Here is a 12,266-nt window from a genome sequence, read left to right as displayed (position 1 = left end):
AAAAAAGAAGTACTCATTAGGCTAGGGCTAGCAACATTTAGCCCCGAGGGCAAGCACCGCGGTGATAAGTCAGCCCAAATGTAACTAAAAGACAAGACGTTCAATGTGTCCTACCCAAAACAGAAAACCAGTGCGTAGAAAGCGCATTGGAAGCAAAGAAAGGATCCAGACATCTTGTAAATGCTGCTTTGCTACTCTGGACTCCCCCGGTGGCTGTGTTTGGAATTGCAAGTAAGACACATCATTTCAATGACAGCAACTCAAGGGGGCAATTGCCCCCCTTTCCCAACCCTCGCCTGGTCCTCGTTTTAATCTATAGCGCTGCTTTTCCTCATTTGCCGTAAATTTTGATGTCTTCCCGAATGTTATAGAAGGAATGCGTATTGTGGGTTTCCATGGTTTAAACAAAATGTTGTCGCCCCCCCCCTCCCCCGTCAAACTATTTCATTGAGGCAGAAAAAACAACAACAACATTTCAACGCTTGGGATTCCCCGATTGCTTTACTTGAAGCTCAGAAATATGTAGGACACGAGGAGGAATCATTCAAGGCTTCTCGCGTAGGAGTATCGAGCACACAAGACACCTCCCATCGCTAATATCCGTGAACTCGATATTCTTCCTCCCTTTCATAGAACATGCGCGGTGTCATAGAACATGCGCTTCACACCGTAACACGTGAGCAGTACAGGTGTGTCTTCACAGCTCGTTACCTGTAGATAACGGAGACAATGAAATAGGTTTTACAGATTTAGGAGAATTTCCAGAGGAGTTGGAAGCCATGCTGGAACCGCTGGCCAGCGGAGCCCCATGCTTGCCCGACCTGCGGCTGGATACACGTGACCACGTACCGCGCGGGTAGGACTTGCGTGTCGCGTGTCATTGGGCGGCCACTTGGTCGCTCCCAGGCTGGTCCTGTTTGAAGCGCTTTTAACCAAGTCCCCGATACTTTAATGCCTGCAGGATAGGGAAACGAGCCTTAAATCCCACGGGCCTAGCGGCCCACAACACGAGTGGGCTTACTGCTCGCTGCCTTTACCTGTCCAACATCAAGCCGGGCTGATCAGAAAACCAGAAAGGATCCAGCACGGGGGTAAATGCTACCTAAAGCTGTAGTTACATACTCTCCATGAGGACTCTATGTGGGACTGCATAAATAAAACAAATAAAATGGGGGAAAGCAGTGGCCCTCTCTCTACTTGCCCAGCCACACCATCTCCTCGCCAAGATTTTAAACCCCAACCTCACACTTCTGCAGTTCTCTTGGTTTTTCCTCCCCTCTCCCTCCACCTGTCCAGCTCTCTCCCCTACACCTCCCCCTCTCCCAATGTCAGCCTGACCCTGCTCCCCTATGCCCCTGACTTCTCCCCGTCTAGCACTCCCTTTTCTCTCCCCATCTCTTCTCTCACTCCTCTCTTTGGGTTCCCTCTAACCCCCCCCCTTTCTCCTGCCTCGCGCTGTGACGTCCAAGGTTCTGTGTAACGCTGGCTGGGGCCCGCCTGAAAAGCGTGACGTCACGTCGCCATGGAGACGGGCTTACGCTACAAGGGGAATGAGGTATTAAAGGCGTATGGAGGGGGCGGGGGCGCCAGTTCAGCACCACGCTCTCCGCGGACAGAGCTCTCCGCGCGCCTGCCAGACCCCGAGTCCGGAGCTGCCGGGGGAGACCCGTACCAGCTGCCTCCAGGGGGGTGTTACCTGGGCACTATAAGGTGAGCGGGCATGCAAGGGCAGCGGGGGGGACACCCACAACTCCCAACACTCCCAGGCAGCCACATGGGCTGGCGGGTACAAGGAGTTGTAGTTCAGCAACAGGTGGCAGGTGCCTCTGCTAACACCTGGCAGTAGCAGGGGCCACATGCTGGAAAACGGGATTTACTTCGGCAAGATCCCACAGCATGCACTCCTGTATGTACCGACACATGTATAGTACATATTTAACTGGGATTTCATTATATTTATACATTAAAATGTATATACAATTATTAAAATGATGTGTGTCTCATGTATACATAACATACATAACATGAAATGCATAGTGTTATAGTTTGTAATATTATATGATAATATATATATATATATATAAACTGTATATAAACATGTATCAATATATATATAATGTATATAAACATGTATGAATATGGAATGTCTTGGCAGAATCTATTGATATGCACACAAAAAGTACTCAGGATCTATTACAAGACCAGCCATATACTGTACAAAAAGCATAATGTATGAAATATACCGGTACATTGTAATAGTTGGTAATGTATAAGGTGCTGTGTTATATATTATATATATTATATATTATATATATATATGTCTAGACAGAATGGTATCTGTTAATATGCATAGAAAAAGTATCGGAGCTGTTAGCAGACCAGCCGTATACTGGACACATATCATGTCATTGTGCTAACATATTGCCCGTCTCTTGCTCCGGGGCTCATATCCTCATCCGGGGCCCCGGTTACCCGCCATCCTGTACCTGTACTTCAGGTAATAAGAAGGGTTACATCTTCCAGCCCTGGGCTGCCTTAACAATATCGCATCCCTCCCAGCAGTAACGGATTATCGGCATTACACAAGTGACTTTTAAATATCCTCACTTTTTTTTACATGGAATATTTAGAAAATTAAATTTTTTTATAAAATCGTTGTATATATTAACATCTTATACAGCAGCAGTGCTGAGCTTTGGTGGTGAAGAGGTTAGCCATAGCAGGAGTATAATTATGGAAAATCCTTTAATTTTTTAATTACCTTTAATGTATATATATAGTGTGTGTGTGTTGTATGTATATGTATATGTATATATATATATGTGTATATATATATATATATATGTTGTAAAGTAATGTGCATTGTTAAAGTCAGTAGGTAGAGTTCCGTGGATTCGTTTGAATTCCTCTTCCAGCTGCGGGGAAAGTCTACGTGATATTGATTTTGTGGTTTAACAAATAAAAAGGGATGTCTTTAGCACTAAGAATGCGATCTGTGGCAGGGGAGTCCTTAAAGGATCATTAGGGAACGATCAGCTCCCCTAATGCCACAGGCACAGGCCTACAGGCAAGGGTGACCCCAATATTCAGAATGATTAACCCTTTAGTGGCCGATATTGCCGTCCGAATTTAACAATTAACGAAACTCCGCACATAATATCTTTTTCTACGTAGGCTATATTGATGCTTCTCTCGCTGGACTAAAATCTCCCATACTCATCGCATCCAGATCCAATTTGTTCAGTCGGCACTAAGATCTATCTTGGAGAGATTCCTCGCGCCGAAGCGACTTCACTTATCCTCTAGTTTCTGTACGTGAGATAAAGGCATATTTTTGGCATGAATTTAGCGTCTTGGCCAACTTCCTTTTGTAGCATTGCCAAAGACTCCAGATAATAAATAATATCTCACATTCTGATCAACAAACGTGATTATCATCCCTGATGGATCAATTCACTTTGATTTTTGTATTATTAACACCGGATCGGTTTAGTACATAAATCTCATTAAAGCAATATATCATGAAGGGTCTCTTTCGTGACTTTCTACATATATATATATATATATATATATATATATATATATGTGTATTTATATATATATGTACAGTGTATATATATATATATATAGTGTATATATATATATATATATATATAGTGTATATATATATATATATATATATAGTCAATACACTTGATGTAATTCCATGTAATATCTCATTTAAGCACCAAACATTTTCAAATGAGTTATTGATCTAAGCGTATGGATTAATTTCTCCTTTATTAGAGTCGTCCCTTCTATGCATGGAATGTACTTTCTGGAGCCGCAAAGAATTCTTTATTTTAGATAGTAAAAAACGTACGGTACTAGTACTAACCTTGGCTGTGGTACTGTATAGAATCCCACTGAATATGATTTCATGAAACATAATAGTTTTCAAAACAGAAAAGAACATTTTCCAAATAGTATGTTCTGGAGATTTTTTTCTCCCCAGCCTCACCAATGACACGTGCTGGCATATGACGCTCTAAAGCCATCAGAAGCCATTGTTTCCTTTGTGGTTCTGGCTCAATAGAATGATGCGGAAGCTACAGCTGTTTGTGTCATAAGTATTATAAGTTATAGGGAAAAAACGGCCAAAAATCACGCCATAGGCCATCTAAAGTACTTTTAGGACATCTGAAGAAGAGACCTCTGAGGCTGGCCCAATAAAAGTTTCCACTTTATTTAGGACTAATGTAATGACGTTTTACTTTACTGAAAGGGTGGTATATACTGAAACAGCCTCCCAGCAGAAGTGGTATGGGATAAGCATATGGCTCCTGAATCTAAAATGAGACCAACGATTAAGGTCTGAATTTTTGCAGCAGGAGAGATGGGCGACTAGACGGGCCGGATGGGTCTTATCTGCCGCCAGGTTGGTAGGGGCTTTGCTGTGACAGCGTCGGGAGAATGAGTGGCTCACCTGTGTACAAGCAGGATGGTTGACATTTGTCGGATTTCTAAAGCATTTTTTTAGAGATTAAGGAGATTTTTTGGACATATTCTTCGAATTCTAGATTTGTTCTTTTGGGAGCAATTGCTGCCTGTGGGGCATTCGCTGACTTCCGAACCCCTAAAGCCGGCCATAAGCTTTACCCCGTCGGGGGAGGAAAGAAGACTTTTATCGGAAATCGCTTCTCGTGTGTCTGGCCCAAAGATAAAGACAATGATACGATTGGTCTTTAATCTCCCTCTTCCAGTGGGAAGAGTTACTTTGTACCGGAATCACCGGAATTTAGCATTAATATTGGAAACATAAAAGCGATCTCGGTTGGAGTAACGATTCGGCCTGGGGGTACCGGAGCGGAAATCAGTGTACCCCAAGTGTGTTATAACAAACTCACACTGTTAACCAAGCGTCCGATTACATTCATTTAATGCGTTTGCTTGTTAACATAGGAGATGCCGCTTCTAGTTCACTGTCCTATGCGTTTTCCTACACGGTAGGGCCCTCCCTGGTGACATCACAATATACAGACGTTACATAGGTGGCGGTGTGATGTCATCGGGGTGTTCCGCCAAAACATCACCCTGCCTTTGCCTCCTTTATGGATGTGCAGCTCCTGATGGGAAACAGTTCAGGTGGGACATAATGTTTTTTTTTTTTTTTTTATCAGGACTGCCCCTGCAAATTTTGGACTGTTGGCTGCTATCAAAAAGGTCTCATGTAAAAAAAAAATAAAATAAAAAAAGGCATAGACAATCCAACACTGACTGTATTATTCACAAAGCATTCCATATAATACAGAATCTGATTAAAATCACTGCCATTTCTATAAAGCGCTGTGGACGATTATTGCGCTTAAAACAATATTCTGCATCCAGATGATATCCCGCGTCTGTGTTTTGCCAGCTAATGATGACAAATGTTGTGAAACACAGCTTCCCAGATTGTAAACGAATCCTCATGTTATTGTACAAGCAGAAGATTGTTTGCCAGGAATGTTTTGCATAAAGCAGGCGGCTGCCTGAACGGTAACAGTATTAATTACATTTACGTCGCATGTCCTTTGTGTACGTGGTAAACAGCGCCCTGGCCCCCTGACGGAAACGCTGAACTGTATGCAGGGCGCCGAAGTGTGAAATTACAGACGGGCTTTCACTATCATTCATCAAGTTACAGCCAAGTGCTGCTTTCCGAGCAATACAGCTCTCATAATGCTCAGCCAGCCTGGCAGGGATGCCACATCAAGAGGTGACACTGCCATATAACCAGATTAATTGCCCAGGGTCCCCTCAGAGCATATGAGAGGGGCGAGACGACAAAGATTCTGGTTCCTTGGTGCTGGTCTGGTTTCCAGGTGGCTCTGGAATACAGCTCTCATAATTCTCAGCCAGCCTGGCACTTTGGTATCGCTGTCCCCTTCAGAGAGTATAGAAGACGTGAGGCACAGATTCTTTATGTATTGTGTTTCTTAGTTTATGTATCAGGACCCTTTTCATCAGTTGTGTTACAAATAGGGGGCCCTGGAACTTGTTTTTTATTAATTTAGGGCCCCTAAAAACATATAGCTAACCCTGCATGGGTCTAGAACGGGTCTAGAAAGGGTCTAGATAGGCTTCTAGATGCTTGATCATGGATGGGAACCTCTGCGTGCGGAAAAGGAATTGAGTCGACTTCCAAACCCCCAGCTAGGCTATAACTTGGCTCGGCTAGACCCTCATATTTACCTCCCTATATCCATCGGTGGTATAAGGGTAATAAGAGCCAGCTGCCCACCAATGACCTTCAGCTGCCAACGATCCAAAGAAGACAACATCAAAATTCATCCTTTTATGTTCCAAAAGATAAAATAATCCCTTTAGACTCCAAAATAATAATGAGAATTTTCACCTTGAATTTGTTGGAACTTTTGGTATTTTATTTCATTACAGAAATGGAAGCGCCTCCTTTAAATGTGTATTTAATCATAAACACCAGTTTCCTACGTTTTTGTCAAATAAAAAAAAAAATGTAATTTTTTTTTTGGAATGGTGACAAATTTTCCTTGGTAAATGCAACATTGTTGCCACCCTAATGGATTTCGGTACTGACAGTGTCACACCAGCAGGGGGCGCCTGTGCCGAGATCCCTGAAATCTATAGATAAGATGAATAATTATTACATCATTTATCAGGTCATAAAAAAAAGGACATCGAGTCCATAAAATCCATCTTTTCTAAGTACTGATATTTGTTGAAACAAAAAAAAACTGTCCAAAGACGAGCTGATTCTTTCTACCGATCATTCCATTATTTCTATTATAATAAATTGATTTAAACCTGTGTGCTGATGTTTGCAAGAAAAGTAATCACTTCCTTAACAATGCCAACAAAACACTTGGCGGCGAGTGCCACATTGTAACCGTATTTCACTGCGGAAAAAGAGCTCGAGCTGAAAATGTGTTTTTAAGGCTTGCGGGACTGGCTTTGACGCTGGACATAAATTTGAATTTATTCCATTTACGCCGCGCGTGTCGCGGTTAAAATAGATTGCGAGCGGCACTTTAAACGTTGCCGTCAGGTAAAATATTCTTTAAAGTTCTAGAGGTGCCTGAAGACGAGTCTGAAGTATTCTAGAAATCGCCACAAAAGGCTAAAAAAAAATTACCAAAATTTCCTTAATTCTCTAAAAAAAAGTATTATTATTTTTCAAGATGTGTTTCACGAGCAGGATTTACATGGTTTTTATACCTAGAATGTGTAAGATATACTAAGTACCTGCCCGCTAGTTATTGTCCTCTTTCCAGACACCACTAGAATATTCCGCATGTATTCTTGATTTTTATAAGAAGATGCCTGCGCCGTAGCCTTTTGTCCCGCATATTAATTAGCGCATGTTCAGTTACTCTGCAATCACTTATTACTGAGTATCCGTGCTTAGCCTCTGGAACGCAAGCTGCTCGCGTCTGAGCATGATGGGGATTGTAGTAACATAGAAACATAGACTTTAATGGCAGATAAGACCCATTGGACCCGTCTAGTCTGCCTGTTTTTCTTGCTTTAAAGAGTCGAATCAGAGTCCATCAGTCATCGGACGCGTCTTTGGTTCAGGAGCCGTATGCCTATCCCATGCATGTCTAAATCCCCTCATTGTATTAGCCTCAACCACTTCTGCTGGGTGGCTGTTCCACTGATCCACCATCATCCCGGTAAAGTAAAACAGCAGCTGGATACTTTTCTATCACACAATTACTTGCAAGAATAGTCTGGATTGAGGCTCCCGTTATGAATTAATTTATTAACTAGCAGATCTACCGCTTGGCAAGACCTGAAAGCTTACAGCGATTAAAATAAAACCGGCTTATTTATAAAAACATAATACAACAGAATACTTCAAACAGACACTGCTGAATTATACAGGTAATGGGCAACATGCATAATATTTAGCCATGTATAATGCATAAAGTAATAGAAAGAAAACCGGCTCAACATGCCCCCCCCCCAAAAAAAAACATCTTATAGAAGAAATATTGCCTGTCTTGGGAATAGGGCAGCAGGCAGTGCGAACGTACTAAAGCCAAACATATAAGGAACCAAAATCAATATTACCGGCGAGCGTCACTCGGCAAATAACAGCGCCGGGGAGGAAAAACTGTAAAAACCAGGCGGATTCTGCGAGGCCGTTCTCACCAGAGGATTTGGAAATAATGAACAGTTTGTTAATATTTCATGCGACGGTTGGTCGTAAACAACAAATAGGAATCTAGATTGAATCCGCATCTGTGACTCTGGAAAGGAAAGGGGGTTTAGTTCTCTCGCAGCGTCCGTGAATCCCTTAAGTCTTTTCAATTAACATTTTTTAAAGGTCACTTTTCGCCGTAATGGTCAAAAATGTATTTTTTTTTTTTTATGGGCTAGAACGTGGTTTCGGCTAATTAAAGTGGCCTAGTTTTATATAACGAGGCGGTGGATCTTATCTTTTTTTAATGACATCAGAAGAGATTGCCTTTCGTAATGTGTTATGACGTCGTGATAACTCGCCGTTTAGTGAATAGAGCCCTATGTATTGGCCAACCCGCTTGTGCTAACATTCTTGCTTTTTTCTTTTCCAGTTACCCCAGGTGGCTCCTGTTTGTAAAGTGTCCTGACGAGGATTTCTGTGTTCTCTGAAAGATCAAATGAGTCATCTGAATAAGAACCCCACAATTAGTCTACGCTCGGCAAAAGCCTTCGCTGTAAGTAACATTTCTAGATCCTATAAACAGCATTTTATGGAAAAACACTTTCATGCGGCACAGACGTATATTTATCTCGGGATTTCGAGCACTTGTTGAAGGATATTTACAGTAGACAGGGGTCGGCTGTATGGCGCTTTGCTCGTTGTAGACAGCAATTCCTATTGAGCTGGCTGAGTATCCTAGGATTTGTCCGAGGTTCTTATCTGCCATCAAATTCTGTTTCTCTGCAGTCCCAAGCCCATGATGTCAAAGACGCGGATTATAATGTTTTCAGACAGCTGCATATTAGCCGTTTGTATGAGTTCTCATTCTGTTATCTGAGCCCAGATCTACTAAACAAACACCCTGACTCCTTATCATACTGCCTGTGGGAAACAATAGAAGGCCCCAGTCTTAATTACTCAGCTGGACACTCTGACTAATGAGAGTCTATGGTGGAACGGACTTCATTAGCATTGCCATAAAGCGTCAGCTCAGTGTGGTGTCTGAGCAGGGAAAGTCACCCAAAATTTTACGCCATCAATAAATGCAGTTTATTGGAACAAAATTAGATAAAAACAGGTTTTTATCGATGATGACTGACATTTTTGCATACAGCACTAGGGGTTATTACTGTATACAGCGCTGGGGGTTATATTACTGTATACAGCGCTGGGGGTTATTACTGTATACAGCGCTGGGGGTTATATTACTGTATACAGCGCTGGGGGTTATATTACTGTATACAGTGCTGGGGGGGTTATTACTGTATACAGCGCTGGGGGTTATTACTGTATACAGCGCTGGGGGGGTTATTACTGTATACAGCGCTGGGGGTTATATTACTGTATACAGCGCTGGGGGGTTATTACTGTATACAGCGCTGGGGGGGTTATTACTGTATACAGCGCTGGGGGGTTATTACTGTATACAGCGCTGGGGGGGTTATTTCTGTATACAATGCTGGGGGGGTTATTACTGTATACAGCGCTGGGGGGTTAGTACTGTATACAGCGCTGGGGGGGTTAGTACTGTATACAGCGCTGGGGGGGTTAGTACTGTATACAGCGCTGGGGGGGTTATTACTGTATACTGCACTGGGGTTTAAGGAGGATAAAAATATTGATGAAGATTCCTTTGTTATTTCGTTCAGAAGTTATTTATTGTTTACTCCCTGATCTTAAAACAATGTCCTTTGTTCTTTGCAGTTGTCCAAGTAATATTTCACCATGACGGAAAGTACAGACTGCAGATTCAGCAATCTCACCTGGGATCAGATCACCATTCTGGATCAGGTGTTGACAGAAGTTATTCCCATCCATGGGAGAGGAAACTTTCCCACCATGGAGGTAAAGCCAAAGGATATTATTTGCGCCGTGAAAGAGCAGCTTCTGGAGAAGAATATCACCGTACGTGACGTTCGCCTCAATGGTTCCACTGCAAGTCACATCCTCATCAAGCAGAATGGGACCGTCTGTAAAGACCTGGACATCATTTTTGGCGTGGAACTTCCTGGGGAACACGAGTTCCAGACTGTTAAGGAGATTGTTCTCGATTCCCTTCTAGATTTCTTGCCCAAGTGTGTCAACAAGGAAAAAATCACCGCTCAGACCATGAAAGAGGCGTACGTGCAAAAAATGGTCAAGGTTTCTACTGACCACGATCGCTGGAGTTTAATCTCTTTATCAAACAACAGCGGGAAGAACGTAGAACTCAAGTTTGTCAACTCTCTCCGGAGGCAATTCGAGTTTAGTGTAGATTCTTTCCAGATAATACTCGACTCCATGCTAAGTGTTTACACGGACCGAGAAACCGAATTGACGCCTGATTCGCAGCTTACAGTCGTCGCCGAGAGTATGTATGGGGATTTTAACGAGGCAATGGAGCATTTAAAGTATAAGTTAATTGCGACTAGGAACCCAGAAGAGATCCGGGGAGGAGGTCTCCTGAAATACAGCAACCTACTGGTCCGCGATTACAAGCCGGCTTGCGAAAAGGAAATTAAGTCCTTAGAACGTTACATGTGTTCCAGGTTCTTCATCGACTTTCCCGACGTAGCAGAGCAACAGCGGAAAATCGAGTCCTACCTGCGCAACCATTTCGTGGGAGAAGAAAAAAGCAAATACGATTACTTGATAACGTTGCACGAGGTCGTGAACGAGAGCACCGTCTGTCTCATGGGTCACGAGAGACGACAAACTCTCAACATGATCGCCGTCCTCGCTCTGAAAGTTCTCGGCGAACAGAACATCATTCCCAACGCGGCAAATGTCACGTGCTACTACCAACCGGCCCCTTATATCAGTGACACAAACTTCAGTAATTATTACACGGCTCAAGGACAGCCTTCCATATTCTACCAACCTTACCAACTTTATGTCCATGCCGAGTGGGCCGGTGTCGTGGTACATAAGCTAGCGCCATTGAAATAAAGGTTTTTCGCTAAAAGCAAATGGAAGTTCCTATTATCAAAGACTATTTTGTTGTACAAAATTACACTTTAAGTAAATACTTAAGTATTCGTTAAACCATCCCCCTTTCCAAACCCCCATTCACCCTTTATTTTCCTGTTGGAATGACATTAAGAGTAAGTCACCTGGGGTGTCGATGATGTTAAGTTTCCAAAAGTTTTTTTTTTTTTTATATTACACATAAATAATATATTCAGTATTTCTTATCTTTGTTCTAAAATCTGATATAAATCTTAATTCGGAAGAGTTGTAAGAATTTTGTGTTGCAAAATTATCTATTATTACTTATTGTCAACTGCTGACATCCGGGAGCCATTGGGGGGGGGGCGAGAGGCCATCGTTATGGACTCTAAATTCTATTCTCCTACATGTCTTCCCCTAGACGATTCAAAAATGTAACTGGGGTGCCCCCTAAACCCTACCACTGTCATTCCAGTAGAATAATAAGGTGATTTGGATGGGGGCATCTAGAAAGAGGCGTACTGTCCCTTTTAGTAAACTGCCTTGTTGCACTATTAACCGTGTCAGACCCATCACTACGGTCCATCAGATATCAATTTTTTTTAGTATACTTTTGCTTATTATTTTTCTGTCCACATCATGTTGTTTAAATATATCCGATTATTCTGAAATACTGTGATTTAGGAGCAGACTCCGCTTGAACAGAAATATATAAATATATTTTCCTTTATGTACTTCGTGCCAAACGACAGAATGTGCCATCAAAGATTTTATGACTCCCGAGAGGGTTACTTGTTTCTAGAAACTGATATTGTTGTTTACACTGATATTTATCTTTCTATATGTTATGGCCAAAGTCAGAAATAAAGTGGGCATGTTCAGTTTATCACACTTTCATAAATAAATATATTTTTCTTAATAAAACCCAACTTATTTTTGTTTTACTGTGAAACGCATTTTGTTATGTTGTATTTATGGTTTTTTTTTTTATTTGAACTTTTAACCAGACCAAAACTAGAAAAAAATGCTATTTCTGAAAATTTTAATCACATATAAAAAATAGAGAGTTTGAACTACAAGCCCAAAAGCCTAATTGGAAATGCCAACCAAAATAATATAAATTATAAAAACAAAATCTACTTTACTATGTTTC

The 12,266-nt window shown here is 41.9% G+C and overlaps 1 protein-coding gene across 1 annotated transcript; it reads left to right on the top strand.

Annotated features, from left to right (window-relative positions):
- Window positions 1-1,602: 1,602 nt before the first annotated feature.
- On the top strand, window positions 1,603-12,037 carry TENT5D (terminal nucleotidyltransferase 5D). The gene is made up of 3 exons (XM_053473940.1): window positions 1,603-1,710; window positions 8,577-8,699; window positions 9,890-12,037. The coding sequence occupies exon 3, from the start codon at window positions 9,911-9,913 to the stop codon at window positions 11,111-11,113; it is 1,203 nt and encodes a 400-aa protein (XP_053329915.1). The 5' UTR covers window positions 1,603-1,710; window positions 8,577-8,699; window positions 9,890-9,910; the 3' UTR covers window positions 11,114-12,037.
- The last annotated feature ends 229 nt before the right edge of the window (window positions 12,038-12,266 follow it).

The sequence above is a fragment of the Spea bombifrons genome, chromosome 8 (assembly GCF_027358695.1).
Source record: "Spea bombifrons isolate aSpeBom1 chromosome 8, aSpeBom1.2.pri, whole genome shotgun sequence".
NCBI lineage: Eukaryota > Metazoa > Chordata > Amphibia > Anura > Pelobatidae > Spea > Spea bombifrons.
Note: the sequence above shows the minus strand (reverse complement) of the source record. Positions and strands in the feature narration are given on the sequence as shown.